The sequence below is a fragment of the Arctopsyche grandis genome, chromosome 1 (genome assembly GCF_051622035.1).
Source record: "Arctopsyche grandis isolate Sample6627 chromosome 1, ASM5162203v2, whole genome shotgun sequence".
In the NCBI taxonomy this organism is placed as follows: domain Eukaryota; kingdom Metazoa; phylum Arthropoda; class Insecta; order Trichoptera; family Hydropsychidae; genus Arctopsyche; species Arctopsyche grandis.
The window spans coordinates 26,063,342-26,081,987 of record NC_135355.1 but is presented as its reverse complement, the minus strand read 5'-3'; the positions used below and the strand labels follow the sequence as shown (position 1 = coordinate 26,081,987).

The following is an 18,646-nucleotide window of genomic DNA, read 5'->3' as shown; positions in this document are numbered from 1 at the left end:
TAAATCAAAAATATTCTACCTTAGCTATTTGTTCAAGGTTTGAATTGAGAAAGTCGTGAACTTGCAATGCTGACTTTGAATGGAGTTGCGAATGCCACTTCAATATTTCAGAATAAAAATCATCACCTTTCTTCAACAATAATACATTATCCTTAAAAGAAATAAATTAAATTACAAAATGTTATCTAAAATACTTATGTGGGGAAAGAATTACATATATACTCACTTCTAAAGCGATGCTATTACCCAACTTATCCCTGACTATTCCTATTCTATAAAGTAAAAACCCAGCAGATATGAATAGTATCACTAATAAAATAGTAGCCACGACGAGTAACGTGGAATGCTTTGGTAGAACATTCACAATACCCGACACTAAGGTACTGCTACCTGGAGCAGAGGCCGATCTTTGTCTTTTACTATTTCGGATGATAGCAGAACCGTTTTGAGCTAGTATTGCATTTGCAGTCACCTTGCGAGCCACTAAAAACAAAACATTACCAATTGTTAACACACGTTTACTTCATGATTTCAATTATGCAATGAAAAAAAAAGTACCATTCAACGTTGGGCCAATAGTATCAATTTCGTTGACTGCTTTGATCGGTCTTCTTTTAATTTTCTCACTAGGGGCTTCGTCAATTGGTGTGGTTGAGATAGCAATATCAGATGTTTTGTTTCTTGGCGACGGTGTTCTGTGGGCTCTTATCGGAGGGGTTAAGCGTAGACCACTCTTTGAGGTGCCTCCGATACTTTCTTCACCTCCCGATTGACTACACCATGAAGATTCGTCATCGAGAGACAGTTCTGATGCTTCCATATCAATTTTACCTAATCTGAGTTCCTGGAATAATTAATTGTAATATAAAACATGGATACAATTTTAAGAATATTATCTAAAATGTATTTATTTATATATATAATATACACATATATTACCTTTGGTGATGATTCAGGAACTGGAATTGGGGAAGCTTTCCATACCTGCGTCATTAGCTTATAAGTAGTATCGCGAGAGAGTAAACTGCCAAAGACGTGTTTGTCTTCGATGGTCGTCACACCGACAGCATTCGGAATGATTCGAGCCATTTTTTCTTTACTGACTCGCACAACTGAGGCCGTTGGTATCAATAGCTAGAAAAATAAACATTTCAATTAGTACTTTGAATGCAATTGTATCATAAAACATGGAATAATAAAATAATATTTCTTACTTTTGTTACATAGCCGAATACATTAGAATAAAAAGCAAAATAATTCTTAGTAATATAGAGGTGTCCTTGCAATAGAATATCACCGACAAGGGCACAGGAATAATCTGGAAGAAAAAACAAATTATTATTAATAATCAATACATTGGTCAATATGATTCATTGGTTCTCAAAAGTACAAATGTATGTAGTTTGAGATGGGATATTTTATTAACTTAGTTCAGCTTATTTGGGTTCAATTTCGTTGAAATTATAATGCAGTCCTTATTTTCTTCACAAATCAATCAACTTCAACCTGATTTGTAGCATTCTTAGTTTAAAACTTTTAAATTTGTCATAGCTTTTATCTACTACAAAGCATTTTAAAGACATAAATTATTTTAATGTATGAATCTTACAGTTCAACACGCGTTCGTCTTGAGCTGCTTGAGGAAAATGCCTATTAAATTTCTTTTGGCGAGCTTTAGAGCTGGAGGGCGGTGCCGCCAGCGACCCCTCTGTGCCCCCCGGGCTCTCGTTTGCAGACCACGAATTCTTACTGCCATTTCTGAAACAAAAAGAAGAGTTTTTGAAACTTCGCTAGAAATCAAAGGCCTCATCATGAAAATGGGATCGAAAGATGTGTCGGTGGGCGACTGCAGTGGATCATTAATTTTTTTGAATGACACATTCGAATTAATTTGACCGGTTGACCCACGTAGCAAACTCATTCGTCAAGGATGATTGTAATGGATGAGTCAATTTTTATAAGGGATGACTCCATCACAACTTGATTCGTTTTAACATGTCCCATTCTATAATCATATACAAACTAGTGTTGTACCCGATGAAATATCATCGCATGGGTGTTGGCATATTAAGTTATTAAATAAAAATAAATGTGTCGGCCCTGTGTTCGATCCGCACGCGGTCGAATTTTTTTAAAATACCTTTTAAATATATTTAATGTTAAATATGAAAAAAAAAAAATGGTAAAAACTACTTAACTATCTACCTACATGTAAACAATATAAAACACCAATAGAAAAATTAATCAATTAATGAAATAAATTTTCAATAGATGGCAGTAAATACTCAGAGACTTAGCGCCGTCTATTTGCCTAGAAGAAACATTGGTAGCAATCAGTATACATATGTATATAGAAGTTTTTTCTTTTGTTATTACATTCGTATTCGTTTTGTTGGCAGTGGTTTAGCTGTGACGTACATATGTATGTCGCATTGAAACAACTATTATAGTACGGCGAGCGTTATATCAGATACCAGACAGACAGACGGATAACGAATAGCGATATTATATATATGTATATCAGTGGCGTGCGCCGAAATTCTCTCTCTTTTTGTCGTACAGCCTTACTTAATGTGCACGAGCAGGATACAAGAGGAACAGGCTGTTCCTCTTGTAGCCTGTCCGTGCACATTGAGTAAGGCTGTACGACAAAAAGAGAGAGAATTTCAACGCACGCCACTGATGTATATATGTATATGTATGTTGAAAAAATGTAATATGTATGTATATCAAACTTTCTCCTAATTTTTTTGATATAATGATTTGTTTGAATATTTCTTGGAAGATTTAGCTCAGGCGATAAATAGATTACATCTTAGTAAGAAAATATTGGGAAATGGTCTCGGGTTAAAAATAATTTGCAAAATATGATGTGTTAGTAATCTATTAACCACTCCACGCGTTTTTAGAAACCGATTAGATTGTTTTATCATATTTGTTTGGTGTCAACCCTTGACACTACCTCTTGAATATATCACAAAGTAATGAAAAATATTGACTTTTTTAAATGTCATTAGTATCACAGGATATTTTTAAATGTCGCTGTGAAGAAATCAGAATTAATTTCGAGCCATAGCCTTAAATACGAAGGAGCGCGCATCAGTGCGCTTATGGCGATGAAGTGGTTAACTGTATATAATGAGATGAATCATTGTCAGCGGGAGATTTTCATTTCCTGTAAATATTTTTAGATTCATGAAAATGCTCTTCAGCGAAATTGTTAGTCGATTAATGAATAGTACTGTTTGTTCACCGTTAATATATTCCGCTAACGAGTGATGAGAGTTAACGGCTTCCTAATCGATGGGGATATTTTATGAACTGCTTATTTTATTTATTTGCTTAAAAAACAAATTGCAATTTTTTTGATTGAATATGAAGATTTTTGATGCTGTCAAAAGTCAATATTCAATGAAAATAGTGTTTGTTATCTCTAAACTTTGGACTCTGATATGAAAGATATAATCTATAAACATTGATGAAGGTCTTTTTCCATTTTCATTCATTGTATGTATTGCTGTTTTTGCGATTTTTTTTGTGTAGTATATCAAATAGATAAATAAAAAATGTATATTTTTAGCGTTATCGGTATTGTATATACATATGTACAAGCCAACGATTGTTTAAAATTTACACGGTAAATTTCCTTTAGGTGTCTTTCTAAGAAAAGATTATATAATATTTTTAAATGTAAATATAATAGTACGTATAATTACATATTTGAAATAAAATGTTATTGGTAAAGTTTTGTGCATTTCTATTCATGTAAAGGTCGATGTTTAATCTGCAATAACTCACATAATTATATATAATTCTATCAAACACATATCAAATGTAAATTTTCCGGTTTGCTGATATGGATTGATGCTATTTTTATTATCTGAAAAGTTGATAAATGTCATGACATTATAATCAAATTTGTCACAAAACGTATTACATATAAACAGTATTTATATTTGCGAATGCATATTTTCACGATTTTACAACTTCATTGAAATGTGAAATTTAGTACTTGAAACATGCTGTAGTTTAAATTTATGCCTGAAATAAATATTTATATTACTACTGCTGTCAGTGAGAAAATACTGAATTTACACAAGTGCCGAAGCTGAAACGCTCTCGTAGCTTGTTTGTATACTGAGGGAACAATGGAAGAAGACGAAGCTGCAATTTGAACTTTCAATTTGACTCATTTGAATGTTCAAAACATTAAGATAAAACAAGACAAACAGACGATTAGAAACATTAAGATCACTGACTTTGCTTGGGGGTAAAAAATTAAGAGTGGCACATTCTGAGAAATGGCACACATATTTTAACAAAAAGCATAAAATATGTACATATGTGTTTATGTATAAAATACAAAAAAAAGTATTCATGGAGAATTTTATAATATTATTAAAAATATAATGTTTAGAATTTTAAATCAATAAACAAGCAGGCAGACGAGTACATACATACATATATACAGAATAATATTGTATAAGTATGTTTTTTTATATGAGGATTTTGGTTATTTTTTTAATATTGATAAAAAGATTTATTCAATTAAAATACGCATTGTATTTTTATGTTTATAACAGCGGCGTGTTGTGGAAATCTCCATGTTTTTGTCGCACAGCCTCACTTACGTGTGAGCGAGCATGATACAATGAGACACGTGACGTCACGACCGAGTCCCCTTATATCCTGCTCGCGCACATGTAAGTAAAGCTCTGAGAAAAAAAACGAAGATATATTCACGGTACGCCACTGATTGCTAATTTAAACAAAAAACTATGGAAATTTCAATTTATAATATGCCTAATAATTTAAAAACATTAAAAAAAACAATAAACCAATCTTAGTAAAAAAAACCGTTGTTTAACCCATTGAATGCTGACCAACGCCGATCAGCGTTTTGCCAACAAGTCCGTGGGCCTGAAAAACACCGATAGGCGTTGTATTTTGAGCATGTACAAAGTAAACAAGAATACTACCCGCTAAGCCTTTCCAGGTAGCATTATAAAACAAGAATTATACTTGATTTTTTTCGTGCCGAGCACGCATGTTTAAGTGGTCGAAAAAAATAGTGGTAGAAAAATCGAACAAGAGTAAACTGCCACTTCCGGTTGACGGATGCTTACCAAATTTTATAAATAACTTGATATTAAGCTTAAACTTCTAGATATGAAATTTCAGTTGAATTAACCAAACAGTTTCTGAGAAAAACATAAAAAACCTCGATTATCTAAAGTAAAAGTACTACTTCCGGTTCAGATAAAAATATTTAAAAAATATAAGGTTATAAAGATTATTATTTCTATCACAAGTGAAAAAATTTCATTCCGATTCAGTTAGCGGTTTGGGAGATAATTGAATTCTATAACTTAAAAAAAAGAGGACACCTATAAGGGGAGGTACCATTTCCGGTCAACTTAAGAAATTGAAAAAAAAATACGTCGTGTCGATAAGAATTTCAGTAACCGATACTAAGTTTCAGTTCGATAGAACTAACGGTGTTCAAAAAATCCCCAAGATACACAGACACACACACACATTTTTTCTAGATCATGAAAACGTGATCAGTGATCGATTCTGAGTTCGAATCAGTCAAAATCTCGAGTTCGAATTTTCGCATGATCACAAAACTTCATCTATTGTTACTACGTACATAGATAAAGTAAAAATGCATTGAACAAGGGTCGTATAATCCGTGTCATTCATTTGTCAACGTTTATAAAGTCTCGTTTACACCGGAATTTCTGAATTTATAACGATAGCAGAATTACCCGATGGAAATCCCTAACTGCTGAGTATGTATTTTAGATTGTGGCTTGGCATTTAGATTGTGAGCACTACATTTTAACAACAATGAAGAAGATGGAACTAGTTTTGGAAAAATACATTCATTATTAACAGAATTATTTTGTTTATTTTATATTGTTGCAAGATATATTATAGTCTAAACACACGATTACAAAACGCGAAATGAACGGAGGTAGTTATCTAGGGTTTGTTTGGATTAGCTTCAATTTTTATACCTGCCTTCTATTGGATTTCAAAATAATTCTATTTGGAAATGTTGGCGAAATTTTCAGCGTGGCGCAGTGGCGTAGCGTGAATTTCTGGTGCCCCCCCCCCCGCAAAATATTTTAAGGCGCCCCCCCCATATATTCATATTATTTACTTACAGAAAAATAACTTTCCAAATTAATAATTTATACCTTTTTTACGTATCGGTATATGTACCTATACATATATCGAAGTGCATTAATAGTTTAATCTGGACGACCAACAAGCAGTGCACAATCTGTTTAAAGTAACTGATGGTGAATTTTCCTTAAAAACTTCCCACCTGTTAATGGTGACAACGAAAAATTTATAAATTTTATTGGTTTTAATCATATAATTTTGTTTTATTGTTTACACATTGAAAAAATATATAAAAGAATAAGAGAATTCTTAGCAAATAGGTTGAAGTGGCACTGACGTTCAAAAGATGGAAAAAGATGGCAGTCTTCTAACCCTATTGGCATAGATCAATTATACAATGAGGATGAATTCAAAATATGTATAATAATGTATGTACATACATATAGTACAAATAGGTTGAAAAATAAGAGAAGTTTTTAAAAAAGTTGTTTAAAAAAAATTACCGAACAATTAAAAAATCAGTGAAAAAGGCGCGCTTCGTGGCGCCCCCCAGGTCTCAGCGCCCCCCGCATTGCGGGGTCTGCGGGCGCGGTAGTTACGCTACTGGCGTGGCGGACTTTCAACAGAAAAGACGTCAGCACTCAAAGGGTTAATAAATGTTACAATATAATGTAATTTATGTATACAGTTAATTGAATGTATGCAATTTTATATAAAATGACATATGTATATTATGTTGCGGTGGAGTAGGTGGCACTCCATCTAGCGAGTTCAGTGACTGAGATCACACATGTACAAATGTACATACATAAATATACATATTTTGGTAGGAAAACGAACAGAAAGACCTTTAGACCCAAGAAAAGATATGTAATGGCTCTGATGACTCATTGTGAGGAAGTACCTGTCTTCTGTTGGTCCGAGGCTTCCGTTGATCGACGAATCCGTCGACGTGGTCTCAGAGTATGATTCTTCAGAAACTCTGTTGTCCTCCCCAATAGTCGTTTGCGACACACTCTTACGCATCGTCATAGTATTATTGGCAACACGTCAACGATCACTGCATTTTATATGTATAGTTAATTGAATAAATTTGGCGCGAAATTCAACCGTGAGCTGTGGCCACGACTGGTCGCCACAGTGTCGCCAACCAGAATGCACAAATGACGAAAAAACCGCGAACGCAGAATGGCAACTCTGACGTCACACACCACGCAAAACTGTATCAATATTTACACAGTTGGTTTTTTTTTTTCAACCATTTCTTTATTTATTTACTTTGTGCGCGCACACGCATGAAACTAGCATTTCACGTCTACTTTCAAATTAATTAAATCCACTTGTTACACATGTATGTACGTACTTACGTATACACTGGTATGTATGTAGTTTACTTTCGACATCTATCGTGACCTAAAAATATTGCACAATCGACAAAATTTTGAGAGAATGACAAAATACAATAATCTCCTGCGATTTCGTTGCTAAAAGTAAACGAGATTGTACATACATAATAGTCGATTTATAGTAGGGATCCCAATCAAATATTCGAATTATTCGTCTGATTTTGCAGCCATTCGTTATTCCAATATTTGATCAACTATTCGAATATTATTCTTGTATATATTTTTTTATAAACGAAATACACAAAATCAACATGAACGGAGTGATGACGAAGAAGCCGACGATTATGAAGAAAATTAAATATATATTGGGGATAATTGTGATAAAAATGAAGATAATGAAGAAGATGAAATGTCTACATGTGAAGAAACAGATTTGTATTCATTAAATACGGAAATGTTTGAAGAAAATCACGTTCTAATCCGTAAATAATCTCTACGAAATTTTAGAAAAAATCATACGAATATTTAAGAAGTCATCGGCGAAATATACATTTTTACAAGAAATCACGATGAATATAGAAAATAAAAAATTGAAATTATTATTGGCTGTAAAAACGAGGTGGAATTCAATGACAACTATGATAAGACGATTCATTCAAATTTATGCTTGGCACATGTGTAATTACCTTTTTTTTTAAATTTTTGAATATATTCGAATAGCTCTTGATTCACTATTCGACATTCGAATAGTTGAAGTCGACGAATATTTGGGATCCCTAATTTATAGTACAACTAGATTTTAGGTTTGCGGTAAAAGGTATTTGATATTAAGCATGATTTAAAGCCTTTTTAAGTCCATATATTCGTAGTTCATTGGTTCATATAAAAAGTTGAGAACAAATTGGTAGTATCAAAGGCCATATTAAAAGAGAGGTAGAAGGAAGAACTGCCATGGGCTTTGCAGTTTTAGGGGCCTCAATTTTAGACTCTAACTTTTAACGCAAAGCATACATACATACATATATGTATATTAAGAAGATTATTCTGAAACAATATCTCATTTTGCTGGTGCTAAAGCACAAAAAGCTTTTGTTAAATATATTTTTTAATAAATATAAATATTAAATAAAAAATAAAAACTTTTTACTTTTATTTTTGTAATATATTTCTTAAAAAGTTTATTTTCCATGGTTTTGAATTTTTACCTCAAAAATTCTCAAAAATACCGATTGTCCTGGGTCTCGAGAGGCCTGTACCTATATTTTTTTTCTCTGAGAGGCCCTGTACATATATATGTACATACATACATATGTATGTAGATTTCGTCATGGATCGAAGTTAGCAACAATTTTTGGATGATTTATTTTTTTCCTCATTTACTTAGGCATTGCGAAGCAAATGTACCTACATTTTATTTATATTCGTATATGTATATTTTTTTATAGTTTTTCCTTGATATTGTTAACACAGTTTAAATCCTATTGGTCGACGAACTTATCCGTCTGCGGTTTTTGCGGGAATTCATCACAAAAATTACCAAAGCTAAAAGCAAGAGATTTGTGTATTCATATCCTAAAATTTAGAGACTAAAAATGGTATAAAATCATGACTTTAAAAAGTCAATCGAATTGTCGATCTTTAGGTACACCTGTATCTAGTATGAATAAGGTGTGACCAGTTGCGGATCAAGTAAATGGGGGGCCCCAAGCGCATTTTAAATTTGAGGCCCCCACTTCAGTAAAGAAAATGTTATCATTGTTTTTTACCATGCTTTACAGTATATGATTTTTCATTGGGATTTTACAAAACCATATTTTTTTTAATTTATTTACTATATGTACTTGAAACACTAACAGTTTTTGGAATGAAATAGGTATTATTTTGAAATACTATATAAAATAGGTATTAATTTCAATTATTCTTGGCTTACGAACGTATTGTGGACAGTGATAATAATTTTTAAGTTGTAAATTTTAGTAGAAAAAGCTCATTTCGGGGGCTCCAAGTGTGAGCTTATTTTCATGTATTATAACTAGTCACCGGAGCCTGAGGGGACCGTGTATTGTTCAAAGGTTGTAAATGTATTATTAAAGGTTTGCCGAACAATGGATAGCACTGTGACTATCCTACCTCTAATTATAACCCGCCGCTGCGTGTGACGAAAATTTATCTTTGAGAACATTCAAAAGAACATACATATGTATGTATATACGTACATATGTATGATCACCTGAGCGACAAAAAAAAATAACGGAGCGGAGCTATTCAATCTCTACTAAATTTGACCCACTGAATTCCATTATTACAGATATTTTTGTTGCTTTCATCTTGTTTATGAGATATGAGCATTTTAAAAAATGCACAATTTTTACAGCATTTGGGCTTTTGCCGTGTTTAGCTCAAAATCTAGCATTGCTGTACCAAAAATAAGCATTGGAATCAATTAAAAATCACAATCAATAGAAGAAACATTTGACTAATGATTACAATACTCACTTTTTGCACATAAGTACTAGAGTTAAATACTGCAAAAGCTAAAGATTTGAAAAAATTGCGCATTGTTTTAAACGCTTATATGTACCTCATAAACGAAAGCAAACCAACAAAAATCATAGACATATTCGAATTCGGTGGATCAAATTTAGTAAAAAATTGAATAGTCTCTGCCCGGGTAAGAAAAAAAGCGTATTTTTTTTTGTTGCTCAGTGTCATTATATGTCATAGAAGATTAGTAATTTCATAACAGTCGTGCTCCCAAGATAATAAAAATCGATTAACCAACCTATGTGGATATACCCGAATGTATGTATGGTAGTACTTGGCTGAACATTTCTTTCTATGGTGAAATATATGTACATATGTACATGTATGAAATATCCAAACGAAAGTGCGACGGTCTGCTAAATAACAAGTACATATACAATTCTACTAACCGATCATATCTTATCACTTTAGACAAGGAAATGAAACAGATCTCATTGCGAGAAATATCACTTTTGTTCTAATGTAAGAAACCAGAAAAACTCGATTGGATGATAACTGTGTCAAATGTCAAACTGTAAGCGCTTCACGATACCATTATATCAATTAATGCTGAATCAATAGAAATATTAGCAGAAATTCGACGCTCTGGTGATCAAATTTGTATCGAACATGCTAAGCTGTGTGATTTGTATATATTTTATCTATAGTACTAAGATTATTTCAGATAAGTGTCATGATAAAACATGTAGATATCTGCCAACCATAGAGATAATCAAACTGCATCGGATAGCGGCCTCCAATGAGATTTTGTTGAAAGAGAATATTACATACATATGCTATGCCAACGCCAATTTACAAAACTGAACACACGACAAAAGAACATGAGGGCTTTATAATTGATTTTATTTGTATAAGATACTATTTCAAACTTTTTGCGAGTTATGATCAGTAGTTTATAAGTTCACTTGACACTGAGCTCAATAGTCGTGTGTTCAATAGTCATGTAATCTTTTGCATAACATTAGCAATTTAATCTTTCGAGCATACTTTTAACTACCATTTAAATTTCTTTACTCTCTCCACTATAACCACTACCCTTGCCATACATCTCACGTGTTCCGTTACCTTTTCGTTATGCCGAGCATACAGCGTTCCATTTTTCATTTTTGATATATAATGTTAATGATACAATAAGAAGATATTTGCGGCAATTTATCTTTCTACAAAATTACCGGTTAATATTTGATATTTTATTTTTATTTTATGAGTATTTAAAAAAAAAAAAAAAAATATATATATATATATATACATATATAAGCCGCGTATTATTATATATCAATTTACAGTACAATAACAACATTGACCTAGTCGGCACGTATCGGCAGTAACAGTTAGCCTGCAATTGTGGACAGTATTCTTTTGTATATTCTATATGGACGCATTCATAATCCATTCGCGCATGGACATTCACTCATTCATAAACGTCTATATAAAATGTACCAAAGTATACTTTCCGTACTTGCAGCCTACCTCCTGTTGCCGATACGTGCCGACTAGGTATAGGGCGAAAACACACAGCACTGAACGTGGCACGTGGAACGTCGACAAGTTCTCCTACATTTATTCAAATTTGGGATACACCGTTACCGATCACTGTCAGGCAAGGATACAATTTAACCAAAAACACTCCAGGGGGTCATTTTGGGGCGGAGCGTGCTGGGCGATCCATGAATATGTGCAAAGCACGGCCCATTTTTTTCGCATGTTTAAAATATATAAAAAAAACCACGTGCCACGTGCATCGCTGTGTGTTTTCGCCCATAAACAGGTCTAAATGCGTTTGATCAATTTAAAAAAAATATATACAAATAAACGTTTGTACATAGTTCTAAGAAAACTTATAGTGATGGTCAATTTAATAATATTCAATAAAATAATTTAGCAGAATGCAGAATAATAAGAGAGAAAATTTGTGTTTTCCACCATAGAAAACTAGAGTAAAAGTACTACTTCCGGTTCAGATAAAAATATTTAAAAAATATAAAATTATAAAAATTATTATTTTTAGTATATGTAAAAAAAATAGTCCGATTCAGTTAGTAGTTGGGGAGATAATTGAATTCAAAAACTTAAAAAAAGAGGACACTTATTAGGGGAGGTGCCATTTCCAGTCAACTTAAAAATTTGATAAAAATTTCAGTAACCGATACTAAGTTTCAGTTCGATAGGACTAACGGTGTTCAAAAAATCCCCAAAATACACAGACACACACACATTTTTTCTAGATCATAAAAACGTGATCAGTAATCGATTCTAAGTTCGAATCAGTCAAAATCTCGAGTTCGAATTTTCGCATGATCACAAAACTTCATCTATTGTTACTACGTACATACATAGATAATGTAAAAAGTTGTTTCAATCCACTTCTCTACTTCAATATGTGCATTTATAATACAACATGACATCAATTACGACAGTATAATTTGTATGTAATTAAGTCACACGATATGTACGGATTTTCACGAATTTACATAGTCATAGGAAAGCCTTTAGATAAATTCGTCAAGGTCATGTGCTGAAACTACACGAGCCGTTTATCAATTGTGCACAAACTAACGAAAAAATCACATATCAATACGTATAGAATAGTACCAATTAATTTTCACACGCGAAAGGGTTAACGAGCCGGTCATCGTAGACCGATGAACGTCCCGAGCACGCTCTTCGACAGCGTTCGTCGCACTGATAAAGCAATAATTCCAAGTCAGCAGCGACCCAACACGATATCGGACTCTTATCTCGGCGATAGCGGTTCGATGTTTGATTATGCCTCTCCAGAGCCGTTAAAATTGACGGAAAACACGGAAAATGTAGGAAAAGTGACGCGGACGACTGCGGACTCGATGCCGAATGTCGGATTCGTACGCAAACCACGAGGCGTCTAAATTGTTAATGTCCGTCGTGGGAATTATGTCGTTAAATTTGCAAAAGCGAGCGTCAGTAGACGAGGAATAAGTACAGGGTGGTCTAACTAATAAAGTCTTTACATTTGATCGATCCGATGATTAGCAGGGTATTTATATGGTTTGGTTCATAGTAAGGTATATAATTAACGCATTTATTATTTATATTGCGAGTCTTTTAGCTACACACAGTGGTGTAGTCGGGTCAGGTCGGGGGCAGGTCACCGCCCTGGTACTTCTTTTTGAGCCAGGTCGCCACTCTGGCACTTTGATTGATATGTAAATTGTTTTATTAAAAAATATTTTGGCTAATATCAATAACCCTTGAGACGAGAAGAATAAGAAGCGACTTAATCGAAGTCTTTAATATAATAAATAACCGTCTTACGTCCAAACTCATTACGTTCAATGAAAAGACTCAACTTCGAGGTCACACTCTCAGACTCCAAAAAGAACAATCGAATAAATTGATCAGAAATTCCTTCTTTACAAACTTAAAAGAAATTTTTGATGAAATTAATGGGATTTTTTTTAACTAAAAATACCCAAAACTTCGAAAGAAAACATTATTTAAACTATTAACCATACGCACTTGAGGATAGATAAAATATGGGAACTCAGCTTAAATAAATAGTCATCACTAAATTCACATGTTAAAATTTCATAGATTTTTGACATACATATGGTTTTGGCATTGCTAAAAGCAAATGTTGCTGTTAACACACAAAAACGGGTTTGAAAAATCAAAGATATTGAATGTATGGAAGGAAGTTTTTATAAAATATATAAAAACATCATGATTTCAACAAGAATATTTGTTAATTAGCATCTGATTTTTTTTTATAAATATTTGAAATACCAATATTAGAATATATATTTTTTTAGTAATGAAAAAAGAGGGGGGAGGGTCAAAAAAATTAAACACCGCCCTGGTTCTTTTTTATTTAGCATTACACCACTGGCTATACATATGTACATGTAGGTACATCTAATATATAGTTTCGAAAGAGACTTTGTATGTTTGTACATATGTAACTATTGTTGGTTCGTAGAAAAAAACAAATGAATATTCAAATAAATTTAAATAAAATAAATTGGCCATGTTTAAACGGTTTATATTACAAATACCGAGCGAAGCCGGGTAAAACCACTAGTATATGTACATATAATATATTAGGCTGGAGCGAAAAACGCGAATTTTGGAATTTCTTCGATGGATGGATGACATTTTTATGATACGACACGACATAACACGACACAAATTTCGAAAAACTAGGTTTTTTTTTCATATATTAAATTTTATGAAATATCAGGAACCCATAATAACATATGAGTCATTATATTTCAAATTGGCTAAAATTCCACTTTTCTCAATTTCGAAAAACTTTTATCTCGCAAAACATTCGATATAATGTTTAATATTTTTACAATATTACAATATTTAAACTACTAGTGGCCTGTAATGTGTTTATTCTGATTTTCCAGGATTCTGGATATATCGAATGAAAATAAGTGATAATAATTAAGTCAAACAGAAATACTGTTTTGGGAACTGAAAATAAGACTTCCATCACTTTCAAATATAACAGCCATATTTTGACGCAAATAGGTAATTTTGGCATTCTAATATTTCATAAAATTATTAATTTTTTCGTTTTTTTTTGTTTTCAGATCAAAGGTGTATGTACATATACTCAAGCAAATCCTCAACGACTTGCGTCTTAAAAATAGCATGAAAAAAATGACGATTTTAAGAAAAAAACGCTTCCCCCATGCAAACACCCATTGCGAGTGCTTCCACAATGTCCAATGACAAAAGTTTTCCAATAGGTCCATCGATAAAAATCGCATTTTTAATATAATTTGAGAACCGAAATTTGAGGTGGAATATGTAAGGTGTAAACTATATTTATTTATATTACATTTTTGAATAAAAATTATCTACATACATATATGTGTTGACATTTATAGGACAATACTTAAATTAAAATTTGAAATTTTGGTCCGTCGGAGTTGAGAGCTGTTGAGAACTAAACTTTCGGAATTACGATCGAAATTTTTTCGTACGTCATTTGCGATGTCAAGTTATTATCGAAAATTTTGACTAATCTGGAATAATATTTCCCTACATAGTTGTGTTTTTTTTATCCAATGAATATATGATGGCGAGCCATTTTTCTTTCAGGTTTATATTTCTTAATCAAATTACCAATTTTTCAATTATCATGCTATAAGTCGTACATATGTAAATAATAAATAGATCGATTCACGCTCGACCTACTCGTAAACCATAATCATGTCATGGCTGTGTGTTATATAGATTAACAAAATATTATAATTTATAATATTTTGTTCTTTATATTATACTAGTTGTTTTACCCGGCTTCGCTCAGTATTTGTAATATAAACAGCTTAAACATGGCGAATCTAATAGTAAATATTCATTTGTTTTTTAATTAAATTTATTTGAATCGAAAAAAATATATATCGAATCATCGTCATAGAAACTTTGATTTGTTTTCGATGTTACCAACCAACATTACATACATACTTAAATACTTATTAGATATTAGTATTATAAATTATAATATTTTAATATTGGTGGAATTTTTAGCGTTATATGTTCCGACGGTGAATAAAATTTTATGTTAACTTCAAAATAAATTTTTATGTAAACTTCGACTACGAAATTCTGACCCTTTTTCTAATGATAAATATTCAATTTGAACTATATGCATATAGTACTCAATTAAATAATTACATTCAAATATATGTAAATTGGTAATAAAGATTAACATTGACACTGTAAATTACCATTAAATTCTAGAATTGAAAATTTAGCAAAATTTATTCTGTTTTCTAAACGTCATTTTCTCTACATATAATATTTTTTTTTAGGAACAGGATAATTTTAGATGCTTTTTAATAGTTTTGTGTCTTCTTAATATTTCAATCTTCTTAATAGTTTTGATTTTATTTTATTGAAAATTTACAGAAAGTTTGTAATTTTAAAAATTTTAAAGTTTAATTTAATTTAATTTTAATTTTTTTAATTTAATTTTTTTAATTTTAAAGTTTGTAAATTTACAGAAAGTTTGTTTTCTTTCTGTATGCTAATCTAATCAAGAACTAAACTAATCAAGAGAAGTACATAACTTGTTTAGACTAAATAGCGACATTACTCTGCGGACGTTAATTTTCTTGAGTGAAGTGAAAGTGAAGTAACAAAGTTAAAAAGCAATCATCCAGCACTAGCTAAAGACCTCCTTAATCCAGCTCCATCTGCTTAACGTCCAGCAAGCTATTAAAATCCACTCGGCTTACTTATTTTGAGCACCATTTGTACATCTTCCGTACATTTGAATAATCAGCCGCAATTACATATTTATTCTCCACTATATAATTTCTCAACTTGGTTCATATCGCATCCCTAGATCAAGATGGTACTCAATTAATCAGCGCAGCGTTTTAAACATTTCAATTATTTACAATTGCACTACGGTTAACTGTCTTTCAATTGTTAGTTCCTACAGCTTATTTGCTACTGTTTTGTCCATTGACATAATAGCACTTAACATTAACATTAATATTTCAATTTTGCTTAATCACGGATTTCTTCTGTCAATTTCGATATACATACATACATACGTCGAAAACAAATATTATTAAAAGCTGGATATATATAATATATATAAAAACGGACACGATGTATGTATGCATATTTGTGGGTATGTGGCGGACGCGTCAACCAACATATTGATATTGAGCGCCGAGCAACGTCAGGCAGAGCGACGGGTGACGTCAGCGTCAGCTGCGCTGCGCAGGAGCGTACACAAATACGCACATTCACGAAGACACACATTCATTCATCACCTGGAACGCGTGAACGGATTGGATCGGTGAGCGTGTAATGCGCGCTCAACTTTTTATATAAATTCGTGCGCGCGCGTGCCTCTAAATTGCCTTACTCTATATTTATATATATAGCAAATTACTTTATTTTAATTCGTGTATCAATTCATATCCGAAACCACCCATTGAAATCGATGGGCACAACACTAGTTATATACATATATAAAAACGGACGAGATGTATGCATGTATGTATGTTTGTATGTGCGATTGCGTGGACAAATATGGAGATTTCAAGAAAACAAATTTTAGAATACCAGGATTACACGTTATGCATAGAGATGTGGCGTGATGACCAATCGTGTCGGGAAAACGCAGGGAAGTAGGGACGTGAGCGTGTGACATGTGCTCCTGATATTGAGAGCCCGAGATCGAACGGGTGACGTCAGCGTCAGATGCGCCTTAGAATGCGCGGGAGCGTACACACATACACACATCCGAGAAGACACACACACATTCATTCATCACTGCGACGTGGGCGAACGGCGAGCGTATAATGAGCGCACTCGATTTTTTTACTATTAATACGTGCGCGCGCCTATAAATTACCTTACATTATATTTATATATGTATAGCATATAACTTATTTTAATTCGTGTATCAGTTCCTTTCCGAAGCCACTCGTTGAAATCAAAGGGGACAACACTAGTATTATATAAATCAAGTTTTTAACTTACTTGTCATACTTGTTGACGGAGTGTGCAGGGCTCCGTGGCGCCTCCAGCTGGTGGGGCGTAGGCGGGGCACTGCGAGAGGGCGCAGCGCCCGGTCCCACTCCGCCGATGAAGTTACCGGTAGATCTGTGCAGATAAGAATAAAAATTTAATTAAAAAATCCAATTTGTCATATTGTAAACGAGCAAAATATATGCAGTTTGAACAAATAGGGGACCGTGACCGGATAGACTACGACGACGATGATCCCACGCCAGAAACTAGAACAATGTGATCAACAGTTTAATGTCGCCATTTAGCGGTAGTGATGTTTGAGCGGTGGATGATCGAATCACGTCTGAATAATTTAGCAGATCGTGTAAAATCATAGCCAAGATTATTAGCACGTATGATGCATTCGTATTTACGAAGCTTACTCATAACAAAAGGCGATTATTTCGACAAAAAAATGATGATTTTTCTGACTAATTTTTGAGTATTATCATGCGGCCGAGAAGAATAAAAAGTCAAGTTCGAAAGAAGGAAAAAACTGCAAGAAAAGAGTGATGCTACAAAGATCAAAAATCAAAAAACCCGCATCTTAAATTTTTGGTTTGAATAAATAACCCAATCTAACGCAAATTTGGCATTTCATCAATTTGGTCAATGTAATGTTTCAATTGCTAACAATTTAAATAAACAGTTAAGTAGAGTTGCTAAATTGTGTCAATGGACAGTGTATGCACATATGTATTCTCGTAATATTCTGCATAAGCGCAATTGCAAATGCAAGTATTCTCCTAATATATTGTATAAATTAGCTCCTAATATTCTGTGTGAGGCACGTGCTTTTTTTTTAAAGATAGTTTTGCACATGCACAAAAAACGCTGCTAGATAAAATCTGTACCATCACGTATCTTCATCATGCAATCCTCACCCCCTTGACTAGATTATTGACATACATAGGTTTGACAGTGGTCGATAACGGTGATTTCCATATTTGAAAAAATGTAGGAGAAACTTGTCCAAATAGTAAGATCGTACCAATTAAGAGGGCTGGACACCAGCGCCTTGTCCATACAAACATATTACACTTCTCCCTTCCACAATTATGGCATTTAATATGCTATGGATATCCACCGTTGGCATGCAT

The 18,646-nt window shown here is 32.9% G+C and overlaps 1 protein-coding gene across 7 annotated transcripts in view; it reads right to left on the bottom strand.

Annotated features, from left to right (window-relative positions):
- LOC143909370 (uncharacterized) overlaps positions 1-18,646 on the bottom strand; it is a 90,266-nt gene that overhangs the window by 3,021 nt on the left and 68,599 nt on the right. For all 7 annotated transcript variants that reach the window (XM_077427320.1, XM_077427337.1, XM_077427329.1 and 4 more), the window contains 7 exons: positions 17,517-17,639; positions 1,610-1,758; positions 1,215-1,318; positions 940-1,134; positions 559-844; positions 227-483; positions 20-151 (listed from right to left, as the gene is read on the bottom strand). In XM_077427320.1, coding sequence (XP_077283446.1) covers positions 20-151; positions 227-483; positions 559-844; positions 940-1,134; positions 1,215-1,318; positions 1,610-1,758; positions 17,517-17,639 — 1,246 coding nt within the window. The remainder of the gene's footprint in view (positions 1-19; positions 152-226; positions 484-558; positions 845-939; positions 1,135-1,214; positions 1,319-1,609; positions 1,759-17,516; positions 17,640-18,646) is intronic.